The 24,896-nt window shown below is 45.7% G+C and overlaps 2 protein-coding genes across 9 annotated transcripts in view; one reads left to right on the plus strand and one right to left on the minus strand.

Annotated features, from left to right (window-relative positions):
- LOC121673385 (very large A-kinase anchor protein-like) overlaps positions 1–8,967 on the plus strand; it is an 83,965-nt gene extending 74,998 nt beyond the window's left edge. Inside the window, exons 19-23 of the mRNA XM_042046662.1 lie at positions 1,919–2,058; positions 4,613–4,736; positions 5,998–6,156; positions 6,430–6,589; positions 7,074–8,967. Of these exons, the coding sequence (XP_041902596.1) occupies positions 1,919–2,058; positions 4,613–4,736; positions 5,998–6,156; positions 6,430–6,589; positions 7,074–7,162 (672 nt within the window). The 3' untranslated portion in view covers positions 7,163–8,967. The remainder of the gene's footprint in view (positions 1–1,918; positions 2,059–4,612; positions 4,737–5,997; positions 6,157–6,429; positions 6,590–7,073) is intronic.
- LOC121673386 (ribosomal oxygenase 2-like) lies at positions 7,840–24,817 on the minus strand. Of its 8 annotated transcripts, XM_042046664.1 has the most exons (11): positions 21,950–22,203; positions 18,750–19,185; positions 16,755–16,874; positions 16,051–16,179; positions 15,140–15,243; positions 13,225–13,327; positions 12,667–12,832; positions 12,192–12,280; positions 10,929–11,039; positions 9,765–9,940; positions 7,840–9,719 (listed from the first exon to the last, which is right to left on the minus strand). In XM_042046664.1, exons 1-10 carry the CDS (start codon positions 21,991–21,993, stop codon positions 9,779–9,781), a joined length of 1,464 nt encoding a protein of 487 aa, XP_041902598.1. In that variant the 5' UTR covers positions 21,994–22,203; the 3' UTR covers positions 7,840–9,719; positions 9,765–9,778. The 8 variants fall into 8 exon arrangements, with proteins under 8 accessions (XP_041902598.1, XP_041902603.1, XP_041902601.1 ...); XM_042046669.1 differs by lacking the exon at positions 21,950–22,203 and adding an exon at positions 24,384–24,817 and having other exon boundaries at positions 9,716–9,940; XM_042046667.1 differs by lacking the exon at positions 21,950–22,203 and adding an exon at positions 22,529–22,613 and having other exon boundaries at positions 9,716–9,940.
- Between the last annotated feature and the right edge of the window lie 79 nt (positions 24,818–24,896).

The raw sequence follows: 24,896 nt of genomic DNA on the forward strand, positions 1-24,896 counted from the left end.
AAGGTCACTGCATCTCGTGTGAGGTCTCCCTGGGAGAGAGATATCAGAGTCATCAGTGGGGTGTGTGTGTCAGGACTCTGAGCAGCTGGACAGGGAATTCTCAGACCATTCCATCCAAACAGTCACAACCACACAGAGCTGGAGTCATTTTAATTGACTCCAGCAGTTTGCTGTCATGGTTCCTGCTGTATAAATGGATATGCTGTGTCAGGTGACTTGTCCATCTAGTACAGCAGCCCTGTCTCAACATCCTCAGTGTTGCAACAGCAGCATGAATATTTAGGTTTGGGTAGCAATTTCCAGCAACACAAATGCCAAATGGTGTTTCTTGTGGTTAGCAATGCACTTGTGAAAATTGTTAGACCTGTTCTGGACATGGCTTCTGGTGTCCACTCAGGTGAAAGGCAGTGCCAAGGCTCTTGCAAACAGCAGTGTGATGATTCTGCCTGGCTGAGCAAAGCAGCCTCAGAGGTGGCTGCCTGCACTAGGCCTGCTGGTCTGAGTTTCAAAGTAAGCCTTTAGCCACACACTGTAAATCTGACCCATCCCATCCAGCAGAAGGCATTTGGGAAGAGCTGACACTTTAAAATAAAAATGTTAGAGGTTTTAATCTCTTTCTAGTTTGTAACATTAGGTTTTAGGAGTTCAGTGGGCTTTAAAAATCTGAGCGGATGATCCCAACCTCTTCTTCAAAATGTCTCAATTATCTCTGTGTTCATGCAGTGTTGCATGACTTAGGCAGTCCCTGCACTGGCTGGCAGAGGAAGGCAATCTCTGAGGCAGAATCTGACCAACCAGCTGCATACCAAGTGCACTGAGTCAGTGTCAAGCAAATTCATATGTCTTGACTCACCCCTGAGCTTTTCAGAGATACTTCACTACACTACATGTACATCTTCAAACATGAAAATTAATTTCTCTTAATTACTCAGTGCCTGAGTCAACTTTAATTCAAGATTCTGTTTCATTTATTCCATCTCAGGCCATGTCTCTGCTGCAAGAGAAATCCCAACTTTTGTCTGAGCCAGCTTTCTCAGGGTAACATCTCCTACAAGAAGGTGACTTTCCTGGAGAGGCTGCTCACTGAGTTAGTCAGACCTGTTCCCTCTTCCTTCACCAGTTGCATCAAGGTGTAAACTGCAAGTGCTTATGCTTCTGGTTTTAGGTTAAAAATGCTGAAGAATTGTACAAGTGTTCCTTGTACTAAGGCACAGAACTTGTGTATTTAAATCTGCTTCCTCTGTTTTTCTGCTGGCCTTATTAGCTGCACCGCATTTTCGTACAAACTGATCTTTTAATTTGCTTTCATAGGCAATCTGTCAACTGTAGAAAAGGACATTAAGTGAAAAATGTTTCAATTCTACATGAGATTGTAGAATTTACTAATTATGCTGTTCCTCCAAGAATGTCAGAAGAAAAATAGGAATGTCTGTTAAAAACATTGAGAACTTTTTAGTTGACCCTTCTCATCTTTTACAATTTGTAGCTCCTTAAGATTTTTGCAGTGACCTACACCTAATTGAAGTGTGTGGAATAGACTTTGATTTGCCTCGCTATATCCATCAATAAGTAAATAAAGTGGATTTTTGAAAAGTAATCAAGGCCCTGATGCTACAAATCAGATCAAAATGAGTTTTTCCAGAGGCAAACAGAAGCCTCTGCATTGCCTGGTGACTGTGTGCCTGAGTCAGTGGGGCACTACACTGATGACAAAGCCACTGATAAATGCAGTTTGTTTCAGCTCCCTGTGCTTTGGGCTTTTCCCTTGTTGTTACATTTGCTGAGGAGCATGAGCTAACCCAAAAGCATTGCAGGAAATTCAACCAAAGTGGACCAATGTGTTCATCATGTCTAATAACTGAAGTTAGACTACTCCTACTAAAACTTTGTGCTTTTTTTCTCCTTCCTTCTCCCCCAGGTTTTTGCTGAGCCTTCCATCAGTCTGTTCACCCTGGAATGCTGCAAGGGCAGAGAGCTGCACTTCAGTGAACCAGTCAATTCTGTTTTAAACGAGGACCTCCATTTTTACACCCAGTCTGTGTGGGTGAGAAGTGGATTGTAAGTATGGAAGAAATAGCCCTGTCAGTTTTGCATTGTAGGAGCTAACACTGAGCATGCATTGTCTCATGATTGTTGCCTCGTTCATAGGTTGGTTTACATTCTTAACTTCTGCCTTGACTTTCAAAGGCAGGTAGTGTAAACTCGGAGTGCCTTTATTAACTGGCTGTAAAATGCCAGCTATAAACTGCAGTGATTTAAACCACTGCAGTGGCTCAGCGAAGCTTGATGTGCTGACTGGCTGCCAGAGAAGCAGCAGCTTCTGAGAGGAGCTCAGGGTGGCTCTGACAGCTGGAACAGTAATTTGCTTCTGTTATTAGTTTAACCCTCCTCCAGGAGTGTGAATGTACACCCAGGTTCTTCTGTGAAAACATTTTACATCTGCAGAAGTGACCTCTTCCGCATCTCTCCCTTTCACCTTTTGCAAAAGCTCCCAAGTGTTCTGTCTCAGCCAGGTTTTCAGCCTCCACACCCACAGCAGCAACAAATAACTTGCAGAGTCTCATCCTGCAACTGAGAGTAGCTGGAAACTGCTGTTCTCCTAACAGGACACACATTTCCTATGTTTATGTTTGACCTTTCCCCACCTTTTCCACATGGGCAAGGCTGTAATTTTCTTGAGAGAATAGTGAACACAAGCTTCCCCACAGAGCTTTGCCAATTCACAACAGTTCCCAACATTTGTGCCACTTCCATCCTGAACCTTAGTAGAAAATACAGAGTGATTGTGTTGTCTGGGAATTCAATCACTTTGCCCAAGCAGTTGACTGCAAAGGAAGGGTGATGGCTTTGGGATCACGTGGCAAGAAAGCACCGGAGAGTGAGTGCAATGGGCCAGCCCCTCCTGCATCTTTCTGCTCAGTTTTGGGTATCCAAGCCGGGTTAGCTGCCTCCCTGTCTCTGGGATGGGTTCAGCACAGAAGGGCTGGCCTTCCTCTGAGCTCTTTTCGATGCTTCCTAGGAAAGAGACCTGCACAGCTTGTCCCCATCTCACACAGCAGACAGGTAGCCTAAAGGCTGAGGGTGTCAGGTGATTGTGGGATGACCTAGAGGGTTTGTTTGCCTTACTGGGATTCAGAGTTCAGGAAGGCAGATTTAGGGGGAGGTTGGCTCCTTGTCCCAAAGCCTGCTGTCAGCTTTAGGCAAATAGCAAAGGTTTATATAAATATTCCGATGGCATCTTGCTGCCAGGCTTAGGTAAAAGGCTCCTTCCTGAGCCAACTGGCCACCTCAGTAAGGCACAAGCCTGGAATCTGCCTTGGCAAAGGGTGCTGGGGTACTCAGAGGTGTGGGAGAGGTGGCACAGCCTGTGTGAGAGCAGAGATGAGTTTTGTCTGTCACTGAATGCCAGGAGCCCACCCTGGCTTCAGATGGTGATCTCTGTCAGTCTTTCCCCCTCTGCTCCCTATAAATTTCTGCTTTGAAACTGCATTCCAAGTGAGACTGTTCCATGCTCCAAGAATAATGTTAACAGTGAATTCTCAGTGACTTGACAGAAACCATTGCAAGGGGAAAAAAAAAGCCAGGAATATGTTCAAAATGTAAGGAAGACACAGGGGTGGTCAGGCTGCCCTGAATTCCTGTTAGTCAGGAGCTGTGGGTTTTGTTTGAAGGAACAGGGACCCAGCCTCAGTGCCAGGCAGCTCACAGCTGGCACAGTTGAGCCTCCATGGAGCCCTGAGCAAGGCTGGCTCTCAGTTTCTCTGTACTGGGGGCCCTGGGCAACAGCAATTCCAGGTGCTTCGAGGTTGTGGGTGTTTTCTCAATGACTCAGAGCACAGCCATCCCTCATGTTCTTGGCAGCTGACCTGTAAAACAGGTAACCTGGGAAACCAGGATTGCCTTTGTGTTCAGAGGAGTTAATGAGTCAGGCATTTGGGATTCACTGTCCACACAACAATGACCTATTGATATAAACAGAAGGGATCTGTGCTCCTGAGGCTGCCTTTGTGAGCAGCATTTACTGAGCAGATGCCCAGATAACAAGGGGTCTGTATGAGCCAGTGCTTTCACTGGGTGTTGCAGGACTCAGCCACGTCCGTGGTGTATTCATGACAGGAAAATCTGCTGCAGCAGGATGTGGGGTTTGGAGTGAATACCTGTATGTGTTTGCAGACAAGTGGAATTGTATAAAAAGCTTTAACTGTAACAAAACCATCAGACAAGATCCTCTCATAATTAATGTGCACGACCAGGCAAAGCTGCAAGTGTGGCTCCCTAGTTCCCTAACACAGGCCTGCTGAAACCAGCATTATTCCCAGCTGGGCTCATGCAGAGGTTCTCTTATTTAGGGGGGGGAGGGGAATGGAGGGGGAGAAGGGAGATGGGAAGTATAGTGTACAAGCTGTAGGCAGGCAAACATAAAATAGGTCTGAATGTCAACAGAAGGCAATCATCCCACTGAAATGGATGGGATTTTGCAGCACAGAAATAGAGGTTTGCTGTTAGCCCACTGTGAAGTGGTTTGGGGGATTCCAAGAGCACAGCCCTGAGCTGCAGTTGTGTTTTGCTGTGGCTAACGAGTGCCCTTTCACGTTCTGCTCTGTGTATCCAGGTGGATTGCCTACGAGGGATGCAATTTTTTAGGAAAGCAGATTCTGCTGGAGCCCAGGGAGATTTCACACTGGAATGAACACAGTGGCTGGAAAGTGATTGGCTCCCTTCGTCCTGTGAAGCAGGTACTGTGAGACTGAGTGAGGAGAAGGGGTTTTTATGGGCAGGGGTTGTGCACAGGTATCAGCTCGACCATCAAGTACAGTGGGGTGTGCTGTACTCCTTAAATCAGGCCAAATGGTGACAGCCAGAAGGACCCACTGGCAGATTGCTGAAGCAGAAAACGCCTCTCATGGCAGTTATTGAGATCTATGTTAGGTTCCTAAAGGGAAATAATTCCCAGTTCCTTGGTGCCAAGTTTTGTTTTTCTGAATTGCTCATTAGCATGTTCTGTGGATGCTCTATTTTTACATTTTTGCCATATAACAATATAATGAGGAAACCAATTCCACACTGGCTTGTTTCATAATTAACATAAATGGAAGCAAGAGCGATTTTATTGTGCTGCAGCCTGGATTTCCAAAAGAGGCAAAGTTCCCATCAGGTTTTCCCTCTCTGCCTCACCCCAGGTAATGCCAATTTCAGTCTCATTCAAAGGTTCAGGTCTCTAAACCACAAAGTAAAGAGTAACTAAACACTGCACAGATACAGGTTTTGTTTATGGATGCTTGGTGGGAGAGAGGCCTTATAGTCTCTAGCTCAGGGTTTGTTTTAATACGGAAAAAAAGGAGATTCAAAGCTCCCAGAAGAAAAGCTGTGCTGGAGCTGGGGTTCCAGCAGAGCTGCCCTTTATAGCTCCCTGCTTTTTGTTTCCACTGAAACCAGTGAATAACAGAGCAAAAGCTCAAATCCTGCAGTAGCCCTGCAAAATCCTCATTATTTTTTGTGTAAACCAAGTAAACATGGATACCAGGTCAGAACCCTGTTTTCCATGTGCATTCAAAAGTAATGGTGTATCTCTCTGCCATATATTCCAGTTAATGAGGGCTGAAGTTGCTGGATATGTAACTCAGTAAGTCTTGTGTCCCAAGAAAAAAATGCTTGTGGAGTACAGCCCATTTACTGCCCTTGGAACAAATGAAATGTGCTGAACTAGGCATATTTGCAGATCACAGGAATTAGTTCTATAGCCACAGTTACATTATTTTTAAAAAAACCTGTCTGCCATTGCTGTTGCTAGCTGCCCATCTGCATGTGAAAGACCACTTAACTGTGCTTCACATGCACATTTGTTTCCAACAAAAAAATTCCTGAACATCCTTAGCTGAAAACAAAAATTGAACATAGAGTTTAGAAGACTGGTGTATGATCGGGGGGGCGGGGGGGGGTCTAACATCTATTTGCTTGATCTCTGTGTTGTAAATCTCTTCCCTCACCCCACTGCAGCCAGCAGTGTACCTGAGAGTGAGGAACAGGGCCCAGGGCAAATACCTGACCGTGGCTGGCAGCCTGGCAGACATCAGGGCCACGTCGGTGTGCGCGGCCCCGCACAGCGGCAACGCCTCCCAGCTCTGGCACTACTGCCGGGGGCTCTTCAAGTCCAGGGTGAGTTTCAGTGATTTTCTATTCCTGCTGCCCTTGATAGTCTGTTATTAATATAAAAAAGCTGATGGTTTAACATTAACAAAACGAAGTAACAAAGACCACCACCTTTGATCAAGCAGCTGCTCAGGTGCTGAATAATCTGTTCCTCGCTTGCTTGCCAGGCTTCTTACCAACCACAGCATGATTTACTGCCATATGCTCAGTGCCTGAAACAAGCCAGGCACAAAACTGAGGCTCTGTGGCCTGGCTCTCACTTCTTCCCTTGTTTCTTAGGCCAACAATGCCTGTCTGGATGTCATTGGGGGCAGAGATGTGCCTGGGGCCAAAGTCGCCCTCTGGACAGAACATGGGAGGGACAGGCAAAAGTGGAGACTCAACGAGGATGGAACCATCAGTTCATACCTCAGTGAGCACCTGGTGCTTGATATTAAAGGTATTTAAAAACAGAAAACCCTGAACCTCACAGGTTTCAAGTGTGTTTTTTGATTAAGGTTAATTGCCATATTCCAGCTTTTTTTTTTTTTTTTTTGTACTTAAGATCACTGTTGCTTGACAGTGGGATAAGAAACAACAGGGCAGGGAGGAACCCTTCCCTTTTGATTCCAGAGGTTTATTTTGATCAGATCAACTGTTGTGCTTTAGGGAGGTAAGGAGGGCAGATGGCAAGAAGTGCAAGTTACAGAAGACAAAATGGTGAAGGAAAAGCAACCACAGAATAGCTCAGAAAGAGAAAAGGAGTTGAAAAAAGGCTGGTTAAAATTCTCATTGCTCAGTTGCAGACACCAGCCCCTTACCTCATGGAATTCCTATTTTTCAGCTGATTTTCTTACTTAGTCACACTTCTTGAAGATTATGTCTAATTTTTATGAGCATTTCTTTCAAAAACTTTTCCTTCATGATTTCCTTTTGTTTTTAAGGAGGAAATTACTATGACAAGAATCACATCATTATGAATCAGCCAATAGAAAACAAACCTTCACAGAAATGGGATATTGAAATATTGTGAGTAAAGCCCACCCCAGAGATGGACTTTTTGTGGGCTACCAACATCGAGAGGAGGGGAAAAAAGAACCCAACTACTGAAGTCACACACCACTGGAACCATAAGCAGCAGCTCCTCTCTGTTTTCCTTCATGCCAAACACCAGCTCCTTAAAGAACTGAATTTTGCACAAAGCTGGAAGATGGGAGGTTGATCCAATGTCTCTCTGCAGGGAAGGTGATTCTTCAGAGGCTGCTCCTGTGAAAGTCACCATTACTCTTCATCTGAAGTATGAAAGGTAAATGCAAAAGAGTAGGCAGAGGTTCTGCAGGAGGGGAAGTGCAAGAGAACAGGGGAGAGGCTCTTCAGGATTGCTCTTTACCTTCCTCTCACACTGCTGGAAGCTCGCTGAGGAGTGAATGCACTGATGAGCTTCAAGGAACTAGAGTTGGGCTTTTATGTCCCAAGTGGAACTGCTTAGGCTCCAAGCCATCCTGAATCATGTCTCTCACTAAAATGCAATATATTTTGCTCATATGGACACCTTTGAACTGGAATTCCAGCTCAGCATGTGAAATGAGGCAATAGCAGGGCCTTTTGCCCCCTAAATGATACTGGTAAGCCTTTTGTCTTCTCTGCTATTAACAGCACCAAATTTCCAGTCTTGGGAACTGTTTTTCCTGACCTGTGGCCTGTTTCTTACCCTGGAAATCGGGAGTTGCCCCTTAAGATCACCTTTAACACAGAACCATATGTGTGTGTATCAAAGCAGGGGTCGCTGGTCCTGGATCAGGGGCACTTCCACAAGGGCTAAGCTGCACTTGCAGCTCTGATTTTAACTGTAGCTGTATTTTGTTTCAGTGTAAATAGCTTAATTTAATACCATGTTATTTGGCCCGGAAACCACATCTTCCTGCAGAAACCAACTCACCTTGGCATGATCCAAAGGTGCCAGTAGCCTGCAGTCCAGGGCTGGCTTCACATTCCCAGTGTGGCTGCGCATCAGCATCACTGTGGCACAAAGGAGAATTGATGGGCCAGAGCTTGGTGTGCCAGGGCTCTCCTCAATTCCCACACTATGCAAGCACAGCTATTGCTCCCTTCAGAGCCACAGACCTCACTGACTGCATGTGGTGCTTAAAAAGTATTTTCCTGGCTGAACACTGACCAACCACAGCCCCTTGTAAGGCTGTGAACACCTGACAGGGAAGAGAAGTAGTTCCCTGGCTTCATCACTAAATTAATCTTCATGGAAAATATTTTTTTTTCCCCCAGCATTTGTATATTCAGGGTATGTATTTCTAGGACTATTTAAAGAGTTCAGGTTAGCTGAATTCAGATATTTTAGATTCCAAAAGCTGTAACTATGCCAGCTGTGCACTCAAACAGGATCATCCCCAAAGAAAGACGTAACTCTAAGTTTGCCATAGAAATAAAATATATGGATGTCTATTTTTGTATGAAATGGAGTTCTATATAGTACTATTTAAAAAAAAAATCTTCTTGCACTTACTATTTTATATTCTAAAATTATCATAAATCTGCTGTTTGAGTAACAGAACCTCAAATGTATGTATATTTTTTTTCAACTAAAGCACTTAAGCTTTTTTCCATGTAAGTCAGTACAGCAAGTGTTCTGCATGTGACTTTCCATATGAAATTTTAAAAGCCTGTGTAAAAAGTTGTAGTTTTTTAAATGAAGAATGACTAAATCATTGGTGTCTCAGTGTTGCATAACAAAGTAAAGCAGGCTTTTTTACTTAAGGGACCTTGAATGTACAATGCTAAAGCATGTATATTTTAACTGTATAAAACTTTTTAGGAGAAACATTTTGCTGGTTGGTTTCTTTTTAAACAAGCTAAGCAATAGTTTTTAGCAGATGCTGAGCACATTCCTGTAAAATACTGCTTTTCCAATGGCCAAAAAAGGGGGATAAGGAAATTGAGTATGTGGCTGTGCTGTTACATGACATTGCATATTAAAAATCAATGAAGTATTAAAGTAACTGCACCAGTCTCATCAAAACCCATCCAAGTGAACATAGAAGATACAGATTCCAGCTTCAGGCTTTTGGGTTATTTTCACTTGAAATTGGTGCTAGGGGAGGTAGAGGTTAAATATTATTGTTTGTTTATTCCAAGGATGGCTGTTCTGAGGGAAAAGGGGTTTTCTTGAGCAAAGTCTTCTCCCTGTGGGAACAGCCCATGCAGCTTTTACCAAGAAGCTTTTGTTCTGTCAGGGCAATCAAACAGAACAAACAGATTTTCCTGCTGATGAACTTTACAAATGAAAAAACAAGTTAATGTTTTATGCCCAAGGTTCTGGAGCCTGTTCCATGCATAACTTTAGATGTCCTACACACCCCAGCAGCTCTCCAGAGGGAAAGGGACACCACAGCACTGGTGTTACTTAGGTTTGACTTCATCCAGCCACAGACCTGGAGCTGTGGCTCACTTACCTGTTTTTCCCCATGCCCAGTTTCCCAAAAGTGTGGAAAGACAGGTACCATTTGGCACCAGAAAGCAGTGAAGTACAGATATTGCAATGCTTTGTCAGCACTACAAACCAGAGGCTGGATGGACTAAAAAAAACTAATTTAATAAGCCTTGCTCTCTTAATAGCCAGAAACTCACAGAAGCATCAAAGAACTTCAATCAGACATTCAGTCCATAGTGACAAGGCAAGGTTTTCTTTCTCTTCATCTGAGGTAAGGTTAAGCTCTTTAACATTAACAGTGCTGCTGCTCCAGATCTGCTTCAGTGCATCCAAGTGTGACAAAGGGAACCGCAGCCCATGCGTCTGCTGGGGAAAAAGTGACAGGAACCAACCCTTCAGCAAAGTGCAGTGACTTTATTACACAACAGTGTGTGAGGCTGTGGGGAGGGAGCAGCAGGAATGTGCTCCCTTCCCACAGCACTCTGCTGTTCCAGAGAGCAGCCTCCAAAAGACAGAGTTTTATCCAGCCCTATTTTACTGAGAAGTTACTCTTCTATGCTCTAGCACACTGTATGAGGTAGGGATGTTTATGGCATGCTGCTTCCTCCTGTGGCTTCCATATGGAAGAAAAAAATAATTTTAAATTTACATTCTTGCCTAATCCTACCCATTATTTTAACAAGGTCGCAGAAGTTTATTTCTAGCTGGCACAGAAGCACAGAGGACCTTCATTCCCAGGAAGGGCAGGAAGGACGATCCTGGGATGTGTTTGTGCTGCTGAGGTGCCAGTGTAAAACCTCAGCTCCAGAGGAGCAGTGAGATTTACTTTAAACAGAAAATAAAAGCCTTGCAGCAATGGCCAAGCCAGGGCCAGGCTCTGCTCTGTTCTGCCTCTTTGGTGGAGTTGTGCAGATCTGAATTACATTTCAGTAGAAGAGTGAGGTCTTTACACCCAGTGCTGACCCACCCCAGCCTGAAGTGAGCAGCCCTGCACACACTGTTCCAGTGGATACAGAATCTAACACAGGCTGAACGTGGCAGAAATGAGATGCAGTGATCACCATGGAACATGTGCTACATCTCCAGCAGCCTCAGACAGGACCTGCTGAAGGACACACAGGTAAGAGATGATTTTAGTTGCTCCAGGAGCTTTGCTAACTGGGAAATGGGGCATGCACAAGACATCCCGTTAACATCTCAAATTGTTAATTAAGTATGAGATCACATTACTTAGTTCTGCTGTTCAGTGCCTGTATTGCTGCCTCGGTTCATCCAGGTACTTTAGGAATGAAAAGCTCTGGGTGCTGAAAACCACAGTGGGAAACCCTTTTGGGGTGTGTTTGCAGGAACAAACCTGTGCCAGGCCGTCCTCACTGGCAGTGTCATCCTCGGTCCCCATCATGTGAGTTTCTCTCCTGTTCTTTAAGGAATGATACACATAAACCATCTCCCTGCGAATTTCATCCTGAAAGACAGTAGGAAGAAAATGGTTACAGGTGATCCACACCCTCACACACTCATCTCAGTCCAGTGCCAGCTCCTTAATTCCAGAGCCCACTGTTACAGCAAGGAAAGCAAGTCACCTTCTCAACTGAATGACCCCACAACCACCTCCCAGCAAAAAGGGACTCTCCAAAACACTGCTGAAAATTTATTTACAACCTTCTGCCTTAAAACTGCCCCTGCTCGAGTCATAGGACTGATGCTGTGTAGAATATAGGCCATTGAGGGCAGTTCTCCTAAAAAGTCTTAATGAACAGGTGTGCATCAATAAATCTCCAGTCTGAGACAGATCAGTCTCTTAAAAATCACATGCCCATTATTAAACTTGGGTCAAAGCTGTGCAAATTGGTTGCAAAAATAACTGGAAGTTTCCAAACCCTGCACAGTCTCACAGCAATATGGACACAAATAACATGGAGAAAAATCAGAAAGTTCTGGTGTGTTTTTCTTGGAGGGAAACATTCCACTCATGAAAAAAGAAAAAAAAACAAACCCAAAACTGTACAAGGTAATCCATCCTGGGTGTATGTCCCCCCCTCTTTTTTTTTTTTTAATTAAGATAACAAAAAGCACTTCTACACTTTCATACTAATAAACCTTCACAGATAAGCAGCAGCATAAACACAGAATGATACAAGATGCCAGCATCTATGCTGTGGAACAACTTAGAGCATCTATGCTGTGGAACAACTCAGCAGTGACACTGTCACCCAGTTAGATACAGAGAGAACTCAGCAGTGAAGACTAAATGCAACCAAGAGAATTCCCTCTCTTCAGGAGCCCTAATTTTATAACTTCTTCCTGTTCTTAAACACAATTTTTAAAAATTCTGTTAGCCAGAGGCCATTTTAACTGCGGTAATGATCTAGCCCATGTAAGCTCAGATAAAAGCCATGCAGAATCACAGACTGAACGTAATTCTGTACCTCCCTCCAGAAGGCTGGAATGTGCAGTTTCACTGCTCAGCAAACAGCCCCAGAATCTCCTAACAGCAATAATGGGATGCAGGATCCAACCAAGCAGAACTGCACAACCCTTTTAGTACAACAGAGCAACAATTGACATGCCTCCCACTCCCCACCCCAGGCATACAAGGGGGGCTTCTTATACTTACAGCATTCTCCTGATCTGGTTCCACAGTGATGATAGCATGGTCTCTAAACTGCAGTTTGATTTTGCTATCTATTTTTGGCAATTTCCCACCTAAGAAAAATAAATCCTCCCTTAGAAAGGAAGAAAACCAGACATGGTACAAATTGAGCCCCCTCTGTGCACTACCCATTCTCTTGTAGCCAGAATTTTTTGTTAACTTGTGTTTCCACACCCACACATTCTCAAACTTGTGGTGGAGGGAGAAAGGAGAAAGATTTTTTTAATTCTAGGATAACCTTTATTTCACTTTATTATCTCTCCCACCCAGATACTGGGAATTAAACAACAGAGGTGTGCAAACACACACAGGGAGAGCCAGGCCACACAAAGCTGGGCCTAGACTGTGATCTTGGCCTGCCATGAAATGCTACAAGTTTTAAGAGGCAGACTTGGCCACTACCATCACATCAGCCACTATTAGGAAGCTCAAACTCTACCTGGAGTCAAAGGATCAGAGTCGCATCCCAAGCACGGAGGCAACCGGTGCATAATGAAATCCTTCTTCATGTCGGATGATCTCAGTTCCCCGGAGCTCTCCAGATGGTCTGCAAGCCTTCTCAAAAGGCTGCTCAGCTTTTTGGTGGAGTCAGCTGTGTTCACCTGCTGAACAGCCAGACAGAAGTCAAGTTGAACAGACCAGGCCTAATGCAGTGCAGCAAAGCAGTGAAAATCTGGACCCTCCTCTTTTATCTTTGCTTAGTCCCAAACCAAGCTTTCTTTTACACATTCCCCACGAGCTGTTCACAAATCAAAGCTGGAGCTCACTCTCCCTTGCTCTGGGGGCTAAAGGACTTGCAAGTGCAGTTAAGAGACCCTTGTTCCTCCTGCACACTGACAAGCTGAGCAGCAGCATGACAGCACCAGCATAAGAAGGTCCCACAACAATTCACAGCTTTGCTAACTTTTAAAGATTCAAAAGCTTGGCCCAACAGGAACTTTGTCTGTCTGACAGAGCACGTGGATGCACCATTATTCCCTGAGTCCCACCTACTAACCATGAGCAGTTGCCTTGGAATGCTCATCCGCAGCACCACATCCTCTTTTGCTGTATCAAACACAAGGCCAGGAATTGCATCCAGTAAGAAATCTCCCCAAGAGCTGGAGGATAGGAAGGAAGAAAAAAAAAAAAGTTACTGAAATAAAACACACAAAGTTTTTTCCCTAACTAAAGTAGTGTTAAGATGTAAAACAATTAGTATTTATTATAGGCTCTTTTTTATCATCTCTACTCAAATGTTTCACTGTCTGCTACCCAGTGGGAAGGAAGAACACTGGCCAATAAAAGGAATTGGACATCTACTTCTTACTGCTTCTCTTGCCCCCAGCTCCCATCTGCCAGCAAGTGTCTTCAGCTACTCACTGCTTTTCCAAACTGCCCTCCACATCCCACATGTGCACACTGCTCTGCCTGCTGGGATCTGCCCCAGCCTACAGAGATGTCCCTTCTGTCTTGATGCCTAGAAATACCTGGCAGTGCCACCTCCACCAGTACTTCCTTCACAGCTATTTTCAAATTCTCTTCAATTTTCCAAGGAAATGTTTCCACATATTACTTCCATCTACAGGCCAAATCAAAACACCAGGACTGCTGCTTATTTTACCTACACTTGCTGACAGCAGGGGCAGAGGAAGGCTCTTACACTTCATTGCCAATAACCTTAACGGATGATGATTCCACTTTTTAACCTTGGAAGAAGAGCAGTCTTGAAGCTTGTCCTGCTCCTGTCCTCACCCATGACAGACATCCCCAGGGAATGTGCTCCTGACAAGTCACGCACTGGACTGGCCTTGGCCTGATGCAGCCATGGAGAAACTGCACTGACTCCACACAAGGCTGTAGATCTCCAGCAAACCCATTGTAAGAAGCTGAATCCTTGGCTTGCCAGCAGGGCTTGACCAATGAATCCATGCAGATCCAGCTGGACAAACCCTGCTGTGCACACTGGCCACAGGAAGAGTTACCAGCAGCACCGACCTGACACCCTGGGCTTCCACAGTGGCACAGCTGGTGGTTAGAGATTCATCTCACAATGATCTAAAATATGCCCAAACTTGTTTGGCCCTGTTTGGCAGATAACAGGAATCCTTCCCAATCCAAGAAATCCCAAACTCAGGCTAGTAACTCCAAGCCTGAGAAGCTGATTAGGTGGCAGTAGCAGGATTTCCCTGTGTGATAACAATGTTTCAATGGGGGGGACAAGGACCTGACCTGTGTCAAAAGAAATCTGACTCTGCATGGGGTAGGAGATGAAAAACACAGATTAGCAGAAAATATTTGCGCAGAAGAATCTGTCAGAAGAGGTGTGGATGACCATCAAATACAGGAGAAAACCCGAGGAAAGGAATAACCCATGGCTCTTTATCTGGATTATGAAATGAACAGCAACTTCAGCCACTGGTGAGGGTTTTTTTCAAACACAACAGTGAGTTTGCAGTTGTAACATTATCTTCCACATTAAAGCCTCCAGCTGGTAAATAATAAAAAAGGCAATTAAAAAGCAATCAAGCTTGCTGCATGAAGACCTGGCAAAGAGGCTGCTTCAAACAATGGTCTCGCTCCCCTCCTTCCCTCAAACCCCAAAACTTCAATTACTGCTACCTCAACACGTAGATTCTGTCCCTAACAGCAAGGCACCTGTGTAACAGTGGGGTATCTACATATATTCCATGTCACCACGTTTCTGGAGGGAAGGTGACATGCCCTACCCCTGCAATACCCACAGCAAAACAGACCCCACAAGGACTAAATAGGATGAACACACAAAAGACTCAAGTAGAGCTCATTACAAGGTTATTTTTTTTAAGAAACAGGACATCATTTCCTTGAAACACCAGCTTCAAGTCTCTACTATTCACACACATCATCTGGTGGAGGAAAGCAATGCAAAACAAGAAGTAAAGAGGAATTACTGGTTTTGGTAGGTGCTGATGGTCACATGTGTTGAATGGGAGATCCCATGAGGAGTGTCAGCCTGGTGAATTGTCCCTCTTGGGAAGTACAGTAAGTCACCCGGCTGCAGGAAAATGAAAGAGAATTGATACATTTAGGCCACTTGGTCAAACCTTACTGCCATCCAAACAGAGAAAGTACTCTCTGAGCAGACAGACTGACAACACATGTTCTTTAAAATCACAAAATCGAGCAATTCTCCAATGTACACTTCAGTAACATAAAGCACTCTAAGCCAGAAGTCCAACACCTCCAACTTTCCAACCTCCTGTCAATATTTGCTCTGCACCTGTCTGCAAACACAGGTTTTTAACGTGCTAGAACATGAGCTGAGATGCAGGAAGGGGACAAAGAAGCAGCTGAGATGAACCTGCTGCCATTTCTGTGGGCTGGGAGAGGAGCAGTGCCATGGGATTTTGGTCAGATCACATCAAAAGAAAAAGGCCAGTGTTCCACAGGAGAAGTCAAAGAGGCTATAAAAATCCTAACCTGTTACAAAAATGCTGTCTGAAATTTTTAGTTAAAACACTTTAAAAACCAAGTAGAACCTTCCTCCTCCCCTATCTTCTCACCTATGTAAATTTAATATCCACACTGAAAACAAATTTTAGATCAGGAAAGTCAAGACAAGAAAGAATTGCAAAACACATGAAATTCCCTCCACAAAGGAAAAAATCAGTTCACTTATGGCTTATCCTATAAACAGCAGCACAAAGAGAAAGTTCATAAAGCAATAGTGATGAAATCTGATTCCATTTTAATCTTATTGTCCTTAAATTTGGTCTCACAGCTACTTCCAAGAGCCTACCAAACATGACTACCTTTCTGGCTACCACAGCCCAGACCACCTGAAGCAATTAAATTATGGCACCTTTAATATGAACTCATGTGTGGGATTCCCAATCCTATCTTCTGACTCAACGTTATATTCCCGAGCCAAAGGCACCGTTGGTTTGTAGAGTCGCCAGTGCTTCTCTCCTTCCAGCTGAAGGATGAACACCTGCAAAAGACCAGAAATCCAAATTTTTGGGGGAGGGGCCTAAGGAAGCCCTGCTGCCCCTCACAGATCCAACTCACCAGGTGTTTTAAATTATCTTCTAACTTGCCAAGTCTGTGGAAGCAAGCCAGAAACCAGGGACAGAAATAGTGGTACAGGTTGTTTTTCTGATAAACACAGGTTTTCCCCATCCCTGCTCTCAGCTATTCCCAGCATGGCAAATACGATTCCATTCACATTACTTTTTAGATACCTAAATACAGAAATTTACCTTTTTGAACTAAATTTTTGCGTTGCATTTAGAGACAACAGAAAGAAGAGCCGTGAAGTGTGATCCGTTTTATCCCGAATTTGGAAATCCCTGTTTCTCTCCAGTCACTTAAACTTAGCCATTACTATCAGTACACTTTCAGCAAAACTATATAAGTAAACACTTGCAAATATTTACCCTAAGTTTTCAGTGGAAAAACAGAAGTCTTTCTAGAATGTTTGTTTGGGGAAGAGGCGGAAGCACACATAGAGGCATCCAGTGTCAGGAGCCCACAAAGGGTTCCACAGACAAGGTGGTAGTGTCCTACCTCAACATCATCGTAGTGAGGGGGAAGGCCCTGAGACCCCTGGGGAGTGATGTAAACATTGGAGCCCACCAGAGACCCAAAGTAGCACTCCAGCTTCTCCTGAATCTTCCACAGTTCATCCTATACCCAAAAAAAAAAAAAAAAGATGCTGTTACTGCTGAAGAGCTCAGCCAAGCCTGGCTGCCACCAGCCCATTGCTGGGGAAGAATGGTGACATCCCCATGGGAACACCAAGCCTGGGAAGCAGTTTCTCCTGAAGGCAAGCACTGCAGAAGCAAAGGAGATCTGCCATGAAAGTAATGGGTAAAGCAAAAAGTCTCGTGCCTCAACAGAGCACTGATGTTTGCTCTCTTCCCTGTACCACCTCCAGGCTGCAAAACCAGGCAAAAATGAGGCTAAACAGAGGAGAATAAACTACCCATCATCCCACAAACAGCAAAACACCCTAAGAAAATAAACACATGCAGGACTCACATCAAAGAGAGACTAACACAAAGGCTAGACACCTCTTACAAGTGACTCCAAGTGTTGGGAATATTCAAGCACTGTCACAGTGACCGCTGCTGTCCACTGCCCAGGCTGGCTCCAGCGGTGTGCCGCAGGAGCGGGGAGCAGCCCGAGGCACGGAGCTTTAGAGCTGCTCCTCTGAAGCCTCTGCTCTACCCAGGGGAGCACAGGCTCCAGGCACTGGGGCAGCCAGCAGCCCTTGGTGAAGGGACAGATAAAAAGTAGCAGGGAGCCTTGCCACGGGAGGTAATCCAAGTTCTTTGGAGGGGATCCACAGCAAACAAGCAACAGCTGCAGTGCTGCTACACCTTATAAAGGGGGGTGGAACAGGGGGAGTAACCCAACTGGGACCAACAGGCAGATCCGGAGGGAGGGAGGCTGGAGGGAAGCACTCACATCTGGTCCAATGGCCTTGGTGGGTGGAGGGAGAGGGGCCACATGCCCCAATGGGGCCTCGAGGTTTAGGGGATTTCCAAGGGGGGAGGTACCCGAGGGGGCAGGGTCTCGAGGGACTGACGGGGACCATAGAAGGGTAGTTAGGGAGGGCTCGGGTGACAGACACAGAACAATCCAGAACTCCAGGAGGGGTTTGGGTGATTGATAGGGAAGGTGCCAGAACAAAGGGAGTGGATAACCATATTGGGAGCACTGGGGGAGCGGCTTGGATCTGGGGCAGACCAACTGGGAGTAGGAGTGGGGAAGGTAGGGAAGAACCATTGGAGTACAAAGAACATAGAAAAATACAATAAAAACATCGCATCACCACAAAGCACAGACTTTACTTATCCACACCCAACATGTGACAGGGAAACACCAGGAGATGCCAAGAACTGGGATCAGTCAGTCTCACTCCACATGGGACCCAGCTGTGTATTTGGGTCCTTATTTGGATCCACCTCTCAATTACACTGTGTTGACACCTTGGGACCAAAAAGGACTGCCTAAATCCAAGTACCTACAAGCATCCAAATCCTTTACAACTGAGCAGCACCACTGTCTCCTTCCCATAGACAAAGACTGAGGACACTCAGCTAAAACGGGGCTGTCATTTCCATGGTGCAATTCAATGCTAATCCACTGGCAAGAATGGTGGAGTGTCCTGGAAATACTTCACTTGGTTTCACACCTCACCCCTGATTAAAGGGAAGAGGTACAAAAGCCCCTGTTTGCACAAGGAAATGTGGGGCAGAAGAGATAATTTAAGCCCAGATGCCTGATCATCAATTATACACATTTAAAAAGAATACTTAATATTACAGAAAAATATTATAGCATAAATTAGATTTTGTTCTTACTGTAGAGCACTGAAACATGATGGGCAGTGCTGAAGTCTAAACTGTATTTTCATACAGTTCATGTACAGATTTCAGCAGGTCATCAATGCCAACTACCTCCCCTGGGGGCAGATATGAAGCCATGTCTAGTGCCACTCAGCAAAAGCCACACCACATTATAAAGCAAGCATTAATTACAACGAAACAATCCCACCTTAAATCTCTGAGGCTGATGAAACTGTATTGTTGCCTTTTTCTGGTCAAAATCCTTCTTCAGCTGCATGTAATTCACTCTACCTTCTTTATTTAAAACCTTCTTTTTCCCGTTCACACACCTGCAGACATTTACATCTCGCCCATAGTACAGGCCCTGGCTGCACAGCTCCATCAGGTCTGACAGCTGGAACAGGCACTGGTAGTAAGCAGCCACCAGGGCATCATTCCTCTGAATGAGCAGTGGCTTTTGCTCCCAGTACTCCCTGAAAAACACCTCTTCTTCCATGGGAGAGATCAGGCTCCTGAAGAGGCTGTCTGGGCTCTCAAAACGCAGGACTGATGGAGAACCAGCTGTGTCCAACTTGGGCCGTTTACACTGTGCCTGTGTTCCCTTCACCATGTCAGCATGCTTCCCTCCTTTCCTGGGCATCTTCCTGTCCAAGAGGAGAGAGACCCAGAACAGTCAGCCAGCAACACAACCTCAAGAGCCCACAGGATCAGAGCAGCAACTCTTGCCTTATCCAGTGGGATATCAGAGTATACTGGGAACAGCAGTGGGTTCAGGGGCTCACAACTTGCTCCAAGCAGGCCTCCAATCCTCTCTCAAACCTAGCAAACTGCAAAGGGCTCTGCTGGGAGCCCTTGTGTGGGAAATGGAGCTGCAGGGAGCTCTCTCACAGAGAGCCTGCAGGTGCTGACAGAATACACAAATGACACTGAAATGGATACATGTTACGATTTGCAGCCTTGGCGAAGACTGCCTGACTTAGAGCAATAAGCTTTTGCAAAATTAAAGCAAATGCAGTTTTGTAGTTTTGAAATAAATATGCCTTATAAGAGTAGAAATGTAGTAAAAATATACTTTATACAAGAAATAATAGTGATAAATAAAAGGGTAAAGAGTTTTGAGTTTAATAAGTTTTATAGTAAAGTTTCCTAGAAAGTTAAGCTGTATTAGTATAAGCTTGTGCAATAGGCTATAATAGCAATACGTTTATTGGATAAGAAAGTCCTCATTGCGGCAAAATTATACAGCGTTGATTGGTACAAATGTGTAGCAAGCTTTGTGGCATTTGCTTATTGGCTAAAAAAGTTATAAAAAGCCTTGTAGACACATAGTGAGGTGGGCTGCTGCTTCTCCAGCAAGCTGTTGCTGCCTCACTGAATTGCTGCTACCTGGCATCTGTACCTGCTGCAGCTGCCAGGCCTACCGCTTCTGCTATGGTTACTGTGACTACTGCCTTTGAGATTAGAGATGCTGCTCGTAATGACTCTTCTGTCTCACCCTTCAATAAACATGAGACTGATTCAGCAATAAATCATCTCAGTGACATCTCGTGCATACTTTAATCTCAGGACAATCCTGGAAATCCTGACACCCTTGCTCGCAGGAGCTCAAACCCCACAGCTGAGTTTATACTAAAGAACAGCGATGAAGCCAACAGATCATTACCAACGCAGGAACCCACCCACACAAAGAACCTGTGGTCAAGTGGTCATCTGTAGCAGAGCTGCAAAGTATTTTTTAAAAAAATCAATTCAGCTCTAAGAGATTTAGTGGCAACATGCAGAGAGAGGTGGAGACAGAATCAGAAATTTGTATTCTTATTACACTTCCTTCAACAGTACCAGTTTACAAAAGAGGGAACATTGTTAGGCCTTTCTGCTGATGCTATGTAATTACTGATCTACAAGCTTAAAACTTGTAAAATTTACCAGTTTAAAAACTAAAATGCCAAGATTCTGCTTTGATTTCTGCCAAGCTGTCAAAATTTGTGATTTATGCAGAATAAAAATAATTCTTTCACACAAGTACAGACATTTAATTTTAAAGCTGAAAGTCATTTACTTTGTTTTTCCAAGTACACAGTATGTTGAGTACAATTATGCAAGAATAAAGAAGTTAATTCACAATTGGTTTAGCTGCCTAGTTCTCAGGAAAGTTAAGGCACCAATCGAGTTAACAGTAGGTCTAAACCACGTGCAGACAGACTTGCCTCGAGTCTGCTCCAGCATTTCCTCCCCCAGAGCAGCCCAGAGCAGCAGTAGAAGCCTGCGTGAGGAGCTGAGCTAAGCACCCTGAGGATGAGCCAGCACCAAGCCCTGGAGCAGCACAGCCCAGCAGCCAGGTCTGGGCTGGCCACCTCAACCTGACTCTGGGCACGTCTGAGCGAGTTTGAGAAGCCAACCCATGAGGAGTCAGAACATGCTGATGCTTTCACTACTGAGTAAAAATGGCAGCTTTACTCCCAAAAGCAAATGCTATCAATGTACTGAGATGCTTTTACTTGCACAGATCCCTTATCATGAAACTTAAAACTCCAGTTCTGGTAATTCCAAGCAGCATTAAGTTCTCCCTTGCAGCGGGACACCCTGCTGATCCCCCAGCTCCTGGGCAATGCTTCATCAGCAGTTCCTGGAGCAGCCTTCCCTCAGTAGTAACCTGTGGTCACCTCAGTCCTGCAGGAGGGAATTCACATCACCACCTGCCTGGCAGGATGGACATTCCCAGCAGCAGGAAGCCACTGTTCTACATGAGGCAAGGGAATGCTTAAAAAAATTAAAGACTGAAAATTAGTCCCCGGTTGACAGCAAGATCTGAAGATGCTGCTGGCACTAGGATCAAAAACTGACATTCCCCAAATGTCAGGGACACAAATGCAACCAACCCTGAATTGCTGGTTTTGAATTCCAGACCTAAAGCCATCATTCAACCTCTCAGCTTGCTCACATTGATCTAATGAAGTTAAATTCAGGTATGTACTGTTCACAGAACTCTGCTTCATTTACACCATGTGCTTTTCTGTAGTGCTTTGTTAGTTATTACAACTGCAAACCCACAGAATGGTTTGGGTTGGAAGAGACCACCTGGCACAATTCCCCTGCCATGGGCAGGGACATCTCCACTCGATCTGTTTGGTCAAAGCCTTATTCAACCTGGCCTTGAACACTTCCAGGGATGCAGCAGCCATAACTTCCCTGGGCAAGCTGTACCAGGGCCTCACTACCCTCACCCAAAAAAACCCTCCCTTACACCTAATCTAAACCTACTCTCTTGCAATGTAAAACCATTCCCCCTTGTCCCGTTGCTACAGGCCCTGGTGCAAAGTCTTTTATCTGTCTTTTCTAACAGCATTTAAGTACTGAAAGGCTGCAAAAAGATCCCTGGAGAGCCTTCTCTCCTCCAGGCTGACCCACCTCAGCCCGTCTTCATAGCAGAGGTGCCCCAGCTCCCTGATCATCTTGGTGGCATCCTCTGGACTCGCTCTGACAGGTCCCTGTCCTTCCCGTGCTGGGACCCCAGGGCTGGATGCAGCTCTCCAGGTGGGGTCTCAGGAAAGCGGAGCAGAGGGGCAGAATGCCCTCCCTCGCTCAGGACACGCTGCTTTGGGTGCAGCCCAGGACACACCATCGGCTGCCTGGGCTGCGAGCGCACATGGCCGGCTCAGGTCCCATTTCTCACCTCCCCACACCCCCAGGTCCTTCTCGGCAGGGCTGGAGGAAGAACCGAGCAGCAGAAGGGCCCCGCTCCCGCCTCACTCGGGGACAGCTGTTGTCACAGTGTCGCCAGTGTCACTCGCACACCGCGTGTTCCCGCACGGCCCGGCAGCTGCCGGGACTCGTTCCCTGGGAGGCAGCGGGAATAAAGGCGGACACGGCAGCTCTGAGGACACGCAGCGGCTCCGCAGCGCAACCCCACTGCCCTCGTCGCCGCCATCCCTCCCCTTCCTTCCCCTCCCCTTCCTTCCCCTCCCCTTCCCACAGCCCCGCACTCACCCGGCGGGCGGGAAGCAGGGAATGGCGGCGGCAGGGCCGGGAGGGGAGGGGAAGGGCGGGGCGGGATGTATCGGATCGGACCGGACCGGATCGGACCGGACCGGATCGGACCGGACCGGATCGGATCGGGTCGGATCGGACCGGATCGGATCGGATCGGATCGGATCGGATCGGATCGGGTCGGATCGGATCGGATCGGATCGGGTCGGATCGGATCGGGTCGGATCGGGTCGGATCGGATCGGGTCGGATCGGATCGGATCGGGCCCCCCGCCGCGGGATGTGCCCGGTGGAAGCGGGAGGCGGTCGCTGCCGCGCTGGGTGTCACGGGAGGAGACGCTTCCGGGCGGCCAGCAGGAAATACAGCGCTATTCCAGTGTTGTTGCTGTGTGTGTTCCAACAGGAACGCAACAGTATCTCCACCGAAGTTATTCAGAGGATTAAATTTACTTCGTACACACGACAGTGTCTGGGCTTGAGCTGCGCGATCTTTTCCTGGACCAAAATCCCGTTCCAGAGTCCCCCCGAGGCTCCCTCAGAGAAATCTTTAGAATCCTCACGGAGCACATGAACACTTCCAGAAATATTTTTAATTACCATTACTAAAGAGGCCTGCTAATGGTTTAGTTTACACTGGCTGATGACATCAGAAAAAAATGTTAGGTAGGTTTTGCTAAAGCAAAGCCTTCTTGTGTACTGGTAGTTTGAAGAATTATAAAACTTTCAAGAATGAAGTTGTCCAGACTTAAAAGTTTGCATCACCTACACTAACACCCACAGGATGTTTTCTTACTGCAAATGGGTGTAGCAGCAGATGTTAAAAATAGTGGGGCCACATCCTGCACCTCAGCTGGTCACAGAAACCATGACAAGCTGTTATTTGTGCTCCAAAAAGTACCCTCAGCATAACTGCCTGGATGCCATCGGGATGAACACTCACACAAATACGTGTTTACATAATGCCTGTGGTGCTTTAACTTGCAGTAAATGTTGTGGGATATAAAACCCACGCGTGGAACCGGCTGCTAAACCACCAGGAATGGGAATACTCGTGAATACTTTTTTAAAGATTTCCGTGCCAGTGTGCAGAGACAAATTGACTGAAAGTATTTATTACCATACCTGTTAAGAAGCTAACACACGCTTCAGAGGAGGGTCATGGGAGCTGTAGCCAGCCCTCTAGCACCCCCTAGACAAGAAATAATTAAATACTGGTTGTTTTCTTTTACTAGTTATACAAACGATACGTTTCTTTTAAGCATAATTTATCCTGATATCATCCCTATAACCGCATTAAGAAGATAAAAATTATAAGCTTTGTTCTAAAAGCATGCAGTTGAATTTCATCATCATTTACAAGAGCAGGTAGTGACAGGACAAGGGGAAATGGCTTCAAAGGGAAAGAGAGTAGGGTTAGATTGGATATTAGAAAAAAAATTCATCACCGTGGGAGCGGCAAGACACTGGAACAGGTTGGCCAGAGAACTTGTGGAGACCCTACCTCTGGAAGTGTTCAGGGTCAGGCTGGATGAGGCTCTGAGCACCCTGGGAAAATTAAAGGTATCCCTGCCCAGGGCAGGAGGGTTGAACTGGATGATCTGTAGTACCCTGGGTGGGGAGAACCCTTGGCCAATAGTTACATTCACAGCCGAAAGTAACATCAAAATCAAGCTCTGCAGCTTTCTGGCACCCGTACAGGATGTGCCTGGAAGGTAAATGCAGGCAGGAATCTCTTTTCTTCCACGCCTCCATGTGAGGACCAGTTTGCTGGGCAGCCTACACAGGGCTTGGGCATGCTGTGCTGCAGGGCTTCTGCTGCTGCAAATCCTGCAAGGAATTTAGGAAAGGAAACTTACTTGGAGTATTTTTTTCTGTTGGTGGCTGAGGCTTCACTGTTGGCTACACAACAAATACTTCTTGTAAGGCAGATTAAAAATTTTTTTGGGAAAACAATGATGTTATATTAGTTCATGTGAGAAGTTTAGAAGACACATCACACATCTTGAGCAACTAGATGGGATCTTCTCAGGCAGTCTGGAACATCTGTGCAGGATGCCCCATTATGGCAGTGCAGGAACAAGGCTGTGACGGTCTATTTTTATATACAGCTACACTATACATTCGCTCAGCTTGAGGTCTGCTGTGCTGTTACTGTTGCCAAAGCCTGTGTGTCCTGTGGCTTTGCATTCCCAGCATTGTCACTCCTGGTAGGGTTCTGCTTTTCATGACAGGATTTCCTGGAAAAGTATCAAAGCTGTCTCAGCTCTGATACATTTGTTTGGCAGCGATCTGTCCCACACGCTCTGTGAGATTTCAGTCACTCAGCAGGCACCGTGTCACCACTTCTCCAGCTCTGGAACTGGGAACTT

This window comes from Corvus kubaryi, unplaced genomic scaffold (genome assembly GCF_017639235.1).
Source record: "Corvus kubaryi isolate FWS band 111438036 unplaced genomic scaffold, C.kubaryi_AGA036_p1.0 65375, whole genome shotgun sequence".
NCBI lineage: Eukaryota > Metazoa > Chordata > Aves > Passeriformes > Corvidae > Corvus > Corvus kubaryi.